This window comes from Typopeltis vanoorti, chromosome 20, assembly GCF_054136105.1.
Source record: "Typopeltis vanoorti isolate ZY-2024b chromosome 20, IOZ_Tvanoo_1.0, whole genome shotgun sequence".
NCBI lineage: Eukaryota > Metazoa > Arthropoda > Arachnida > Uropygi > Thelyphonidae > Typopeltis > Typopeltis vanoorti.
This window is the reverse complement of record NC_143568.1, coordinates 78,850,254-78,865,772: the sequence shown is the minus strand read 5'-3', so window position 1 is coordinate 78,865,772 and position 15,519 is coordinate 78,850,254. Positions and strand designations below refer to the sequence as shown.

The window sequence follows — 15,519 nt, the reverse complement described above, 5'->3', positions numbered from 1 at the left end:
TGTGCTAAAGAGAATGGATGCAATTTAATGTGACAAAATGTAAGGTTATGCATTTTGGGGTGAAAAGATCAGCAGCAGTATACTACATTGGTGGAACTGTACTCCAGGTGATTGAGGCCAGGGACTTGGGAGTGTTGGTGGATAGGGAGATGACGTTTAGGTGGCACTTTGCAAAAGTGGCTAAATCAGCTCATCAACTCACTTGGTTATTGAAAAATACTTTGACGAGCAGAGCCAAGCAAGTTATTGTACCTCTGTACCGAGCCTCGATAAGACCTCATCTCGACTACTGTGCCCAGATTTGGTCACCTAGGTTTCTTCTTGATTGGGAGGAGGTGGAGAGGATCCAGAGGTGAGTGACCAACATGATAGCAGGTCTATGGAATGAACCTTATGAGAACAGGTTGAAGATTTGTGGGTTGCAGAAATTGGTTGATAGGCGGAAATGGCGAGATATGATTTAGACATTCAAATTGCTAAAGGGTTTCTATAGGATTAATAGGAGGATATTTTTGAGAACAGGACTAGTGGTGGGAGAACTAGGGGGACACCTATGGAATCTGGGCAAGAGTGTGGTTAGCAATGGTGTTAGAGCTGGGTTCTTTACTTTTAGAGTGGTAAATGAGTGGAATAAGCTGCCTGAGTCTGTTGTGGGTGCTATGACAGTGAGTGAGTTCAAGGCAAGGTATGATAGATACTGTGAGAATGTTGTATAGTTGTGTGGACACTATGTTTGGGGCCTCTCTCAATGAGTCTAAGACTCCCTGGAGTCACCCGTAATAATAATATTAACTTTGGCAGTTATGATGCTTTTAATATTTGATAATTTTTAATAATTTTTCTTTCTTAGATCCCCAGCATTATGATATTAGCAGTGCTTTTTTAATTTTATTTAACTTAATTGTAAAAACTATGATGTCTAATTTTTTTCTAAGTTCAAGAGTTCAAAGAATAAATTGAGTAGGAATCAAATGGATGTGTAATCTTATTAAGCAAGAGATTATTAAGAAAAGGATGATGTGGAAGGAATACCGTTTGCATAAGGATGACGTCCATTATGAACGTTATAAGTAGCAGGCTAGAATAATCACAACTGTTGTACGGAAAGCAAAGTCTGATTATGAAAAGAAACCGGCTGTGTGAGCTAAAGACAACCCACAAGAATTCTGTCAGTATGCTGCAAGTAAAAGAAAGAATGAATATGAGAATAAGAGGATGTTCAGTTAATGAGTGCCCATTTCGTTAAAAGCTATCAACCTGGTGAACACAACATTGAGCTCACTGTTACCTCTAAACTAGATGAAGAAGTGCAGGTGTGTGAAGTCAAGGTATTAGAGCTGTTGCACAAACTGAAAAAGAATTCAGCAATAGGGACTGATGGAATATCAGCACATGTGCTAAAAGAGTGTTCAGCTGAACTGGCATTCCTTTGACCAGGATGTTTAATGAGTCTCAGAACAGGGAAGATTCTGCAGGAATGGAAGGAATGTATGGTAATTCCATTGCACAAGGGTGGTACAAAGACCTATGTATCCAACTATTGACCTATTAGTATCTCAGGAGTGGTGGTGAAGATTTTGGAAAAATAAAAATTGGTTAGGGCCGGCATTATGAAATGGGTTGACAGTGAATCTCTACTTTGCAATGAACAACATGGGTTTACTAAGGGGTGGTCACGTTTTAGCAACTTGCTCACATTCTATAGCAATGTTACCATTGAACTAGACAAGGGGAATGAATACACCATGATACTTTTGGATTTTGCTAAGGCTTTTGACAGAATACAGCATGGCAGACCTCTGTATAAATTGGAGAAAATGGGTTTGGGTTATACAATATTAACATGGATAAGAGAATGGCTGACTGACAGATATCAAAAAGTGGTATACGGGAGATCTGAGTCTGCAAGATTTAAGGTAACAAGTGGTGTACCACAAGGATCAGTGCTGCCACTGTTATTTAATCTGTACATTAATGATATTGGGAAAGATTTGACAAGTGACATACAGTTATTTGCTGATGATGCAAACATAGGTAGGGTAATCAGGAATGCTGCTGATATGCAGTCTTTGCAGAATGATTTGAATAGACTGGAATTGTGGGAATTGTGGGCAACCAATATATATAATATGATATTGGATATAGATATCCAATATCATATTATATATATTGGTGGGATTAGGCTAGAAGAAACTGATGAGGCTAGGGATCTTGGAGTGTTAATAGATAGGAAGTTGAAGTTTAGTGACCATGTGGCAAAGATTACAAATACAACTCAAAAGATAATTGCAATGCTGAAACGAACGTTCACATGTAAAGATAAGGATGTTATTTTGCCTCTTTACATGCTTTGATAAGACCTCACTTGGACTATTGTGCACAGGTCTGGTCTCCTGGTTTCCGTTGTGATTCTGATATATTGGAGAGACAGAGTACAAAGGAAAGTGTTAAAAATGATATCAGGATTATGGAATACTGATTATAAAGACAGATTGAGAATTTGTAGACTGCAGACACTAGCAAACAGGAGAAAGAGAGGTGATATGATTGAGACTTGCAAACTTCTGAAAGGGTCATACAGGATTTGAATTGATGGAATTTTTCAATTTATGGAGGGTGGGGAAAGGACAAGAGGTCATCCTTGGAAGCCAAGAATGAAGGCCACCAAGAAGGGTGTGAGGGCTAGATTTTTCTCTCAGAGGGTGGTGCATGATTGGAATGGATTGCCATTAGATGTTGTGAGTGCAAGCAGTGTGAATGAATTCAAGAAGCATGATAGTTGGTTTGTGTAGTATGTGACCTCCCTTGAAGAGTCTCTGACTCCCTGGAAGTCTCTCTTAAAAATAATAATAATGTCTGTTAGTTCTGCCACATAATGACCTAATTGTTGAATATTTCATAGCATATCTTAGTGGGTATATCTTAATATCTAAAGGCTTTCTAATCTAACAAAACTTGTGTTTAATACCATGAAAGCTCAGTGTTAAGTTACTATATAATTGATCACATATAATGAGCATTTTCTTTCAGATTGTATGTTTTGGACAAACTAATTTAGTGACTAGACTTGGATTTTTAAGAATTGTGATTCAGAAAATTTTATCAGAAATTTACCAGTGCATTTAGTATATATTCCATGTTGTTTATTATATAATATATGAAGAGATGTTTAATATATGAGACGGTTCATAGATGAGTGACCAAGCTATTGACGGGTCTGAGGAATGTTCCTATGAGGATAGATTTGAGGGTGTGTGGGTTGCAAAAGTAGCAGACTGGCAGAGTATAGGAGATGTGATAGAAACTTATGAGTTGCTAAAGGGATACTATAGAATTGACACAGAAGAAATTTTTTAATATACAGTGAGTAGAGAAGAAAAAAAAGGATTCACACTTAAAAGCTGTCTAAATGTGTGGTTAGTAAGTGTGCAGACTAGATTTTTTCTTTGGAGAATGGTGAATGAGTGGAATTGCCAGAGGTGATTGCCCAACAGTGAATAGGTTTAAGGAGAATGATAGCTATTGTGTTAATGGATAGTGTGGGTCTCTTGTGATGAGTCTGTTAACTGCATGGAGTGCTCATATAAATAATAAGAATAATACAGGTTGTCTGGAATCTCCCTAGTTTCAAAGGACGGTAAAAAATCGACATGCAGAAATAATGTAAGGTTTGGGTTGTTCAAACATTCCAGAGACTACAGTTTCATTCAGGATTTTTTTTTACAAAAACTTGATGAGTGTTCCTTCTCATTTGTACAATTTCAACACCATTGTCTATACACTTAAGTGTATGGTCTATGATGTTGGACTATGATCAAATTGAAACTAAAGAGGTCCAACGTGGACCTTTGATTCCAGAGATGTATCACCGTTACCTCTTGATATTCCCTTTGCTAGTGAGGAAACAAGTATGTATACATTTTTCATATCTAATAATCCATGTCTAATAATCTAATGTCCATACACTTAAGTGTATGGTCTATGATGTTGGACTATGATCAAATTGAAACTAAAGAGGCCCAATGTGCACCCTGCATTCTCTTCCTTGAAAAATTTATATGCTAATTTTTTTTAATATCACTTTGCAATGTTAGGTATCTGGAAAACTATGTATACAATGTTTTTGCTGGTGCCTTTGATTCCAGAGATGTATCACCGTTACCTCTTGATATTCCCTTTGCTAGTGAGGAAACAAGTATGTATACATTTTTCATATCTAAAAATCCATGACATTTTCATTAATATAAATGCAAAAAACTATGGAAAAATTCTCTACAAAATATTTTAATCAATTTTAGTGAAAATTTGTCAGCAATTATAACAATGATATATAAAATTATGATATGGAATGTATCCTCAAAGAGATGCACAGCCAATAGTGATGTATAATTGTTCATTTTCTTTAGGAAGTTCCATTTGAGCATAGATACGGCTGCATTATTATACTACTAACAACTTTCCCCCTCTCTCCAGTTTATTATTTATTAGGATTTGAATTTGTTCAGATGTTTTTTTTTTTATTATTATAAAGCACTCTTAACTTTGTTAATCTCTATATCTTAGTCTTCCTTTGGTACTTCAAATATGTTTCTAATCTTCAAATTATTATATCATTTAAGATTATCTTTACTTTTCATATTGTGTGTCTAGCTTCTTTCTAATATCTTCAGTTTTAGTACGTTAGTGACATTATTAATGTTTTTCATTGTTTATTTCTGGATGTAGAGAATGCATATAATCATTTCTTTCTTTCATTTTTATATTGAAGAAATATGAAGATGTATCTGAAATAGAATTAAAACCCATCTGAGATGTTTTTATCTTGAATCATTCGGTGTTTGATTAAAAAAAAGGTTAATTCTGTCTTCACTTTAAGAAAACTTAAAAAAAAAAAAAAATAATAGGTCACAATTCCTTACAACAAAGTATTGCAATCCAAACTGGATGCTTGAAGATAATATAACCTGTTGTGTAGTTTCAAGCTAGTCTCTTCAAATAATGAGCATTGTACTTAATTTTAAACTCAAGTTATACAAATATGTCAAAGGCCTTGCCAGTTTGGCTGAACATTCCTTTAGCATATGTTGTGATAAATCTGGTCTTGTTGCTGAATTCTTATCCAAATTATGCAACAGCTCTTCATTTGCATTCTCATGCACATCTATCTCCTCATCCAATGTAATAGTAGTAGCATTGTGCACCATGTTACATACACCTTATTGATATGTCTTAGCAAAGTTGAGCACTCATTAATTGAACAGTCTCGTCAGCTTCTCGCATAAGAGTACCATCTGCATTCAGTTAAAGTTATTCTTCCACATTCATTCTTTCTTTTACTTGCTGCATAATGATAAAATACTTTTGAATTTGCCTTTAGCCTACATTGCCAATTTCTTTTCATTCTCTGATTTAGTTTTCCACTCAACATTTGTATTTTTTCTGGTCTGCACTTTATATTTCATAAATCCTCTCTCTTATTTTCATGATTCAGTTAAATACTAATTTCTGGACGGTAGGACTGATTTTGTTTCTTCAGTTAAGTTCTCTCTTTTGTTGAAGTCAGAATGGATGACCAATCAACTTTGAACTGAGAATTCAGTATAAGGATTGATATAATTGCTGCTTTGCTAGGACTAGTTTCTTTCTAGAATTAAGATTAATATAATCTCTGCTCTGCTTAATAAAGAAAATTTATTGGAAGTTGCTTGGAGTGCAATCGATGGATTGCTATGAGTATCTTGTTCCCCCCCCCCCCACGCTTCTCATTATGAGTTTAATTTTGTTGATCCCAATGCATATATCATATTCAATCAAAAAAATGAACAGTTTGTACAGTTTAAATTGAGAGAAAGGCTAAAATAAAGTGACTTAATGTTTTTAACACAATATAATGACTTGCTTTATTCAATAAAAAAGTTATGTATATAATTGCTATAAATATTTCATTCATTAAATTATTTTTGGATATACTTGGAATAATTACCAACTTATATAATATGCAGATAATACTTGAGTCTGAGATCTATAGTAATATAGATCTCAGATCTATATTACTATGTAGGAAACGAACCTGGTTAACGTTTTGGCAATTAAAATACCTGATTTTCAGAAGGAAATCATTCATCATCATAAAAACTTTCAAAGGAGATACAATGAAAGATAAATATTCTTAACTGTGTGCAGAGTATCTTTTAATACATTCATGCCAGACACTACAAATTGTATCGCTGCCTACTCACCCATGGTGGGATATGACAAATCATTCTCTACTTTTGGTTTTCCTTCTGGCAGTCATGCAACAAATTACTGGTATGTTTTGTGGAGACACTATAGCTACATAGAAGGGATAAGATTTGTTGCTTTCATTTATAAAAGTTAGATATATGAGTGATTTTGTGAATTGGGGAATGATCAAGGCAGTAGATTAATGAGACAGGTAAATCTTAAGCCACAGAAGGTCACAAAAAGTAAATTCAAGATTAGGCATCATCTGACAAGGATTTTGTATCTCTCAAAAGAACAAGTTCCCCCATTGTGGCAGAAGGAATTGTGTAGAATGTAGTTTAAGATAGGTTGTGGTGGTTGTGGCAGAGATGTCAGGTTTCAAAAATAGATCAGATCATGTGTATGTTTTTTAAACTTTTATTATTGGCAAAAAGTTTATTATTATTGATTAAATCCTGATCATCATTTGCACCTTTTTTTATGCTGGGAGTGGTATTTCTATACTTAAATTTAATCCCTAGAAGGGCTTAAGTATTTAATCATTAGAAGGGTTTAAGATAGTTCTGCAACAGGCCAGTTGGTCTAACATGTAGAATGGAGAAGAAATTTAATCACACAAGTAAGATCACTAGATATATGTATTTTGCTATGATAGTTCTCTATTATTCTCAAAATTTGATCTTAATTTCAACAATAACTAAGTTAATTGAGTCTTTTTGCACCTCTATTTACAAAAATAAAAAGCAGTGTAATAATACTAAAATTCATTTAAATCATTTTTTAAAAAAAAATGAATATACAATATCTTGAACTTTAACCACAGTAGCTCATCTTAAAATCTAAGAAGATAATTAACTAAATCACATCACATCTAGGTCTGTAATATGCTAACTAAAAAGACCATCCATTTTTGTCAAATTCAGCTTGGAAACCACTTTTTTCTTATGAAAATCTTGAAATGCATTGTAAATTTCTTATGTAATAAGAGATGCAAAAGTTTCACACTTGGGTAATAAAATCCTTGATTTTGAACACTGTCTTGTTTTCCTCCTTTAAATGCCTACTAAAAAGATTATGGTAAAACATTCTTTCTACTTTTATTTTCAAGATGCAGAATTTTTTTCTTCTTCCTAAAGAAAAATGATTGAACACTACAAAAATTCACTCATATCTTTTTTTTCAGTGGAACCTTTAATATCCAATAAGCATTTCTACTTCCTGTAAGAAACTTCATTTATCAACTTCCAAAGTTCTTTAGCTTTGGAAGTTGATAAGTTGACTGGAAGTTTCAACTGTTATTTCAGTCACCTTTGCAACATAACAGCTAATTAACTTTCAAAACATCTGTCTTTATGAAAAAGTGGAACTTTTTTCTCACTTGTTTGAAAAACTCTTCCATATCACTCTATATCTGTATCTCTCTCTCTCTCATGCACACACAATTCAATCCAACTGTTTACTAGTGGCTGTGTTTTTTTTTTATTATTCATGCCTGCTCCAGCATGCCCAATAGTTCTGGTTCCACTTCAGTCATGAAGTGAGGGAAACTGCTGCCATTACATGTTATCTTCACACTGCTTTGCTTGAAAATGATAAAATTTCAGTCAGTTAGGCAAGTCTTTTTAACTTAAGCATTTTAAACGTACGGCAAACATTATACCATAATGCTAATTTTGACAAGACTAAATTACAGTCAGGTACACTTCGTTTAAAGTTAGTATACACTTAATTAAGGGAATAAGGGAATCTAAATTTTTACATTTTAAAATAAGATCACTTTTCTCAATTTCTTGTAATTTGTGAATGTCATATAAAAATGAAAAATATGCACTATGTGTTTGAAGTTGTTGAAATCTGTCTTTTACCGAATTTAACGCTATGTTGAGCACGTTGAAAAAAAAATCGACGTTAAATTTTGTTATGGGATCTTATATTGGCATATATTCTGATTCGTAGTTAAATTGTCTCCTGGCTTTCCTTGCTATCACAGATGGAGTAATTGCAAATTCTGCTACAATATCCAACTGATCTACCAACACTTTTGCTTCTTTCAAGGTATTTTTGAAATCTGATTGAAGTCTTTCTAAATAAAGTAATAACTTTCTAACTCACATACATTTTCCGAAATATCTATATTAATTTGTTGTAGCATTTTACTGGCAGTATTAATACAGTTTAAAATGTTATACCAAGTAACATTAGAATAGAGAAATTCAAAATTCTGCAATTTCAATGCTAGACATTCAGCTTCATGTCTAGCCATTTTATCCATACACTCGTCAGCAGCGATTTCCAATAAAGAGTCATAAATATCTCCCATAAATGTCGAATGGGACTAATGGCTTCTATACAACTTTTTCACCGCGTAGCAGATAGTGGTTTTAATGTTAATTTAGTATGCTTCGTTAATACATCCCATCTGTGTGTGGAACCAGAAAAAAATACATATAATTTTTGTATGAGATCAAAATATGAAATTGCTTGTTTTGATGACATTACTGCATCATTTACTATCAGGTTAAGAGAATGGCAACTGCATGGAATAAAAAAGGCTCTAGAATTAATATCAAGAATGCGTTTTTGAACGCTAGAATTTTTCCCTCTCCTCTTAAATTATCAATTGACAAGCCATTTACTTCTAGTTGTTCGATTATTACTTGAAATAATGTAGCTCCAGTGGTAGTACTAACTGGTACAAAATCCCATAAAACTCTCACAAATTTCTACTTTTTTTTGCTCATTTTCCTTATTTATAGAGATGTATCGCAAAATGATAGACATTTGTTCCAGATGACTAATATCACTTGTACAGTCTACAACAATACTATAATATTTTGAGTTTCTTATCCTACGTAATATATTTTGTTTTATGTTCTTTCCTAGCAAATGAATGAGTTCATTTTGTATATCCTTGTCCAAATAATGTTGAATGATTTGTTTGTCTTGAATTCTGAATATATGTTTGGACAGTATTGAATCAAATTTTGCTATTAATTCCACCAGTTTTAAAACATTTCTGTTATTGTGTTTGTGGAGTTTATCTGATGATTCACGAAAGGATAAACACCGCTGTCCTAAAAATTGCACAATTGCCAAAAGCTGTTCCAATACATTTTGCCAGTGGCGTGCTTCTTCATTCAGGATTCTCTGTTGGGTCGCATTAATAGTTGTTTTGGACTTTACTCTAACTTCTAATTCTATCCATTTGTTATGAGCTATTAAATGACTCTTTCTGTTTTCATGGTCAGTTAAAATTTCTGATAAAAGTTTCCAGTCACTGTTACCTACTGTTGTCAATGCAATTTGAATAGTTGAAAAAAGCTTACAACAAAAGCAACAATCTTCGCACTACTTCACCATTATGTAATTGTCTTTTGTAATATGGCGGTTTGAAATGGCAACCACGGCTGTCTTGCGGAAAATTAAATTTATTTTCTTTATCAGAGGTACCAATTTGTACCAGTCCCTTCTCTACCATGAACAATCTAAATGAATCATTAATTATCTGAGGCCATTCTGCAGGATCATATGAAATTTCACTTCTTTGAGTTTAGCTAGTGGTGTTAGTGCTTGTAAATTCTTGTGATTCTGTATTTTGCTTTTTTCCAACTCTTCAGAAACTAGCAATTCGAGATTGGTTTTTCTGTAATTTCTAATGTTACGTTGTTGTGCTCTCGACTTTGTGAAGTTGAAGCAACGATTTCACCAACACTATCATTAGAATTATCTGATTTTAAGAATTTACTCAAGAAACCACTCATTTTTTTAATATTTGCGTCTTTTAACACTTTTTTTTTTTATGGTATCAAGCCTCCTATAACCGTTTTCTTCCGTATCCCGACATAATTAACGAGATTTGTCAAATACTTCCCTATGAAGTTAGTCATGCCACGCCACTGCGTCCCACTTAATATAAATATAAATCATTAAACTATATAAAAATTTTATATAAATATAAATTTATATAATATAGACTTGCACCATGTAATATAAATAAAAAATATTTAAAAAATAATACGCCTGAAAATTTTGTATATATTTATGAAAATTTGCCACCCTGGGCAAATGCTGGCCCTGACCAAACCTTGAAGATTCAGTGGCAAGCCTTGAAGAAAACTGATTGATTCAGCCAGAGAGGCATGTGGTGAGGTTGTCTACAAGGATAGAAAAATCAGAACTTCATGGTGGACACAGGAACTTAAAGAGGCAGTGAAAGAAAAGAAGCAAGCATATCAAAAGTTCCTGACAGGTTGTAAGATATTCTGGAGATTGTTAAGAAAGCTCAGAAGTGGAGGAAAGAGTGCTATAAAAGGAATTACAGATGATAAAAGTGCCATGAAAACTGGAGGAAAGGATATCCTTAATGTATGGAGTAATCCACTTCGAAAAATTGCTAAAAATGAAACAATCAGTAACAGCACAGTGATAAAAAACCCTCAATAGGCATGTAATCAGTAATACATATCCATACTTGAAGTAGAAAAAGCCACCAAAAGCCTGAAATGTGGAAAGACAGCTGGATTAGATGATATTTGACCAGAAATGCTCAAGTATGGAGGTATAAAAGTCTTACAGTGACTGCACTGCATACTTCAGAATACCTGGACAGAGGGATGAATTCCAGATGATTGGAGTAGAGCTCTAGTAACTTTATATAAAAACGGAAATAAGACTTGAATGTGAAAATTACAGAGGTATTTCTCTACTGAGTGTTCCTGGTAAGAGTTATGCAAGTATACTTGAGAAATGGTTGAGAACGATTGTGGAAGGAAAGCTTGGTGAAGAACAAGCTAGATTTAGGCCTTATAGAGGCTGTCAGGATCAGATTTTCACTTTATGACAAAGAGTTAAGAAATCATGGGAATATAACAGAACTCTGTATTTGAGTTTTGTAGATCTGAAAAAGGCATATGACAAGGTGCCAAGAGAGAAACTATTCAAAACACTACAGTTATATGGTGTCGATGGGGCATTATATCAAGCAATACTTAGTCTTTATTTGAGTCTAAGTCAGCAGTTAGAATTGAAGGAAGTACAGGAAGATGGTTTAATGTTAAATCTGGTGTCAGACAAGGCTGTACATTATCTCCTCTGCTATTCGTTATCTATATGGATCACATTATGAAAGAAAATGGTATTAAACCTGATATTAAAATTGGAGATGTTAATGTCAGCTCTTTGCTTTATGCAGATGATGTTATATTTCTAAATAAATCCTCTACAAGTCTGCAAGATTCCCTGACAAAATTGAATAACTGTTGTAATAGATATGGTATGAAGGTCAGCAATAAAAAGACAAAGAAAATAGGCAGAAATATTGAAAATATCAACTGCATTGTGCATGGAGAACCTATAGAACAAGTAAAACATTTAAACTACTTAGGCACAATTTTTAGTGAAGATGGTAAATTAAATACGGAAATAAATATCAGAATCAACAAACCTGGTATGGTAGGAAGTTGAAAACTTAAAAATTTATATGGAATAAGAGAATTTAGTCAAAACACTAAATTAGCTACATAAGACGATGTCCAAACCAGTTTTCACTTATGGATCTGAGAGCCTATTTTGAAATAACACTTGACCAAAGACTAGAAGCTGCAGATATGGGAGTCCTGAGAAAGATTAGGTGCATGAACAGATGGCATCAATGGCAATATCATATTAAAAACAAGGATATTAGGAAAGAACTGGACATTGTTATCATCCAGGAATCGGAATTGAAGAGGAAGGATTAACAAAACAAGTGTTCTCTGCCAGGTTGGCAGGAAAAAAACCCAGCGGAAGACCAAAGTATGGGTGGATTGATAAAGTAAAAAGTGCCTCAGAGACAGAAATATAAGATCTGATAATGTTGGAGTCTTGACAGATATAATTTGCCCACAGTTTGTAGATCTCTGCTTGGTGTCTTGCCAAGAATCGTCGATTCATGCTGAAGGGAAGAAAGAAATGAAGGATGTACGAATTGGTCGACAACACGCGAAATCACATACTTTATAAGTAAAATTTTCCAACTGTTATGCAAGCAACATAGTTAACTACAAAATAATCATAAAAGAGAAGTTAATTTTCCGATGTGTAATAATAAACAACTCATCCCACAATACGGACTGATTATCCTATTATCGAAATGGATTCTCCTCCTGTTGACATGTGTCGAAGGGTCTCGAATCTGTGGGCGTACTATAACAGAATGATTTGGAGGACATTTGTAGATGGTAATGATGTAAGTTTTTCATGTAGTACTATCATATCCTGTACACCCCTTGTGGTGTATAGAATATGATAGAAATTTGATGATGATGATATCGCACTAATGAGGATGAAATACCTTGATAAATTTCTCACCGAATGTCTCGACTATGACTAGAACAGGACTTGGTCCTGTTCTCTTCGTTACATATTGCTTAACACAGTTTTCTGTCAAGAACTCAGATATGTTTTAGATGCTGTCTCTTGATGTCACCAGCTTTTACATCAGTTTGAAGACAGATTTTGAGTAATTCTGTTTCCAGTGTTTCTTGTTCTACAAAATGAGACTTCAAAATGGAGGAAGAACCTGACTTAGTGTCAGATATCATGCATTGACCATCATTTGTGGCATGGCTATGTGAAGCCACTTGTTGCTCAGCCCCCCCCCCCCCCCCCCGATTTTGATATCTGTTCCCTAAGTTGAGAGAACCATTTTGTGTGAGGAAATGCTTCACTGCAAATGGCGAGATTTCTACTGAAGTTACCTGACTTTCATTATCAGGTGTGCATGAAGTCATGTCAAGGTTGCACATGCCATCATGCTGTACCTTGAACTCTTTTGCTGTTTTTGCAAAAGTGTTCCCTAAGTCTCAGGCAGTGAAGTCCACTCACCAGCTATTTTGACTGCTCATGCCTTTAACTTCCAGAGATAGCCTCTTGTGTTACCTGCATTGCACCTCATTTCATGAAAATTCTCTTACATTTTATGTCTCACTAATATCCCCTCTTTTTCCTATCCATCAGCACTGCAAATTGCACTTTCCCATTCCTTAATATCCAACATTCTAGACACTGGTAAAAACCACCTTAGTTAAATGTTTCCGGATGTCCCCCCGTTACATCCTCATTACCTTTTGAAGATCAGGGGTGAAATCTACACACAGTGATCCATATGTGTGTCTGAACAAGGTCTTACTCAAGGGTATCATAACCTCCTTATTTGTACATGTCATTATCCTCTGCATCATTGCCATAATTTATTGCAATGATGCCCTCAGATTTAGCAGTTTGCCGTTTAAATATTAGGGCATTGTCCACCACTATTCCCAGATCCTATATCTCATGCCTCCTGTAAACTATCCCCACTAATTGTATCTCTTCATTTAATTCTTGACTTCCAAATTTCATAATCTTATATTTTGCAGTAATTCACTGGGCTTCATTCACCTGTCCACTCACACATCTATTTGTATCCTACTGAAAATCCGCAATGTCTGCTAATTTCCTCATAGTTTTTGCTATCTTTGCATCATTTACAAATAACTGCATATTCTCATTTAAACCTCTCTAATGACTTATCCTCTTCAATGATACTGCTCCCTCCATACATAATTTGGTCGTTACTTACAGACAGCCAATCTCTTATCCAACTTACTAATGCTATCTATTAAAGGATGTTTAATGAAGAATAATTGTGAATGGCTACTGTACCTTGCTTAAAAATGTACAGAATTAAACTTTGAACCAAAAAATTTGCATGCTATTGAATCTGCTGAAGGGAATTTAGGAAACCAGAAATTTGGATATGATAGTAGATTGTCACAAGAAATCCGAATTCTGTAGAATCACACTGCCAAATGATGAAGACTGCAGAGGTTTGCTTCCCTAATGGGAAGAGTAGACAAAGAATTGGGATTGTCCTGTTTTATACAATGATTGATCATACTGCTGTTGAGCTTAACTTCTATAAGGATAAAAATTATGATCTACAGATCTAGAAAAAGCAAAGAAAAAGATGTGCCATTGATTAAGATATATTGGATGGTTAGGAAAGTGAATCAAATAAGTTTAAGGAGTGGTATCATAGACTTTGTATTGTTTAAGGTGAACCTCTTTAAAGGATTAAGCTTTGGACTCCAAGGAGATCTGGAATAATAATAAATTTATGCATTTGATCCTTGCTATTGAGAACTTACAGAAATGGCAGGATTTTTTTTTTTTTTTAGTTCCTACAAGTAGTTAACTTTCCTGTGGTGTGAGTGCTGTATCAGTGTGAGTTTGCTATATCAGTGTTTGCTAGTGAGAATCAACTGTACTAGATAATTCTTCTTTAAAAAAAAATTCTAGAAAGTTATATGAAGATGTAGTGAGCAAGAAGTAGACGATTCTTTTGGGGTATGTTTGGGGGTAGGAGGAATAACTTGAATGTACTGGTATATGGTGTTACAAATTATATTATTTGATAGCAGATCATTTAAATATAGTATGGCAGTCAGTTAATAAGTGGACTATAGTGAAAAGTTGCATGAACTCCTGACTGATTGTAATAATATAAAATCATCAATTGAAGCAAAATGCATGATTTCAGTAACCTTTATATATCTTTGGTATTTGATTTCAGTTCAGAAAGCTGCTGAACTTGTATCTAAAGCAAAGAGACCACTTATTTTATTGGGTAGCCAGGCCACGTTGCCTCCTACATCTACTGACATTCTTCAGACTTGTTTAGAGGTGAGTTGCATACTTTATATATCTTATTTCTTTGAAATTTGAGTTATTTGATAATATAGATAAATTTAATAATGATGTTTTGTTTTCTCGCCTGGTAATGTTTTACTGTATGTGGCATAAATGCTTAAATGAGTAAAAGATTGTTGTTAAGAACTAACTACTACTTCTGGATAACCACTTGCAAACAATCCTCAGTGTTCTAAAGAGGATTGAATAATGATGGAAATCAAAATTTGAGTGATAAAACATTTTCCAGTCAGTTCTCAATTAGTCAGGCTGAAATCATTTCCCCCACCCCTCAGTATTGCAGTTTTTCATCTCATAAGCCAAGTTGCGGAATCAATCCCACAGACACTGAAAAATAATGTGTAGGTGAACTGACCATTTTCTCTATAGTATCAGGAAAGCCATTCTTCCATTAAACTTAATTTGGAAACACAGTAGACTGGTTAACATCTTGATGGTGGTAGATTTTTAAAAGTCACCTGATGTGAGACCACAGTTCTGCTTACATAGGTTTGAAGTGGCCTTCAGTAATTAGGGTGGTGATAATGACCTTGCATCTATATTACCATTGGTAATCCAGATGTT

At 34.2% G+C, this 15,519-nt stretch overlaps 1 protein-coding gene across 2 annotated transcripts in view; it reads left to right on the top strand.

Moving 5' to 3' along the window:
* The window catches only part of LOC150095588 (2-hydroxyacyl-CoA lyase 2-like), a 248,277-nt gene that overhangs the window by 130,823 nt on the left and 101,935 nt on the right, over positions 1 to 15,519 (top strand). For both annotated transcript variants that reach the window (XM_090410082.1, XM_090410081.1), the window contains exons 8-9: positions 4,095 to 4,195; positions 14,819 to 14,928. In XM_090410082.1, the coding sequence (XP_090266208.1) occupies positions 4,095 to 4,195; positions 14,819 to 14,928 (211 nt within the window). The remainder of the gene's footprint in view (positions 1 to 4,094; positions 4,196 to 14,818; positions 14,929 to 15,519) is intronic.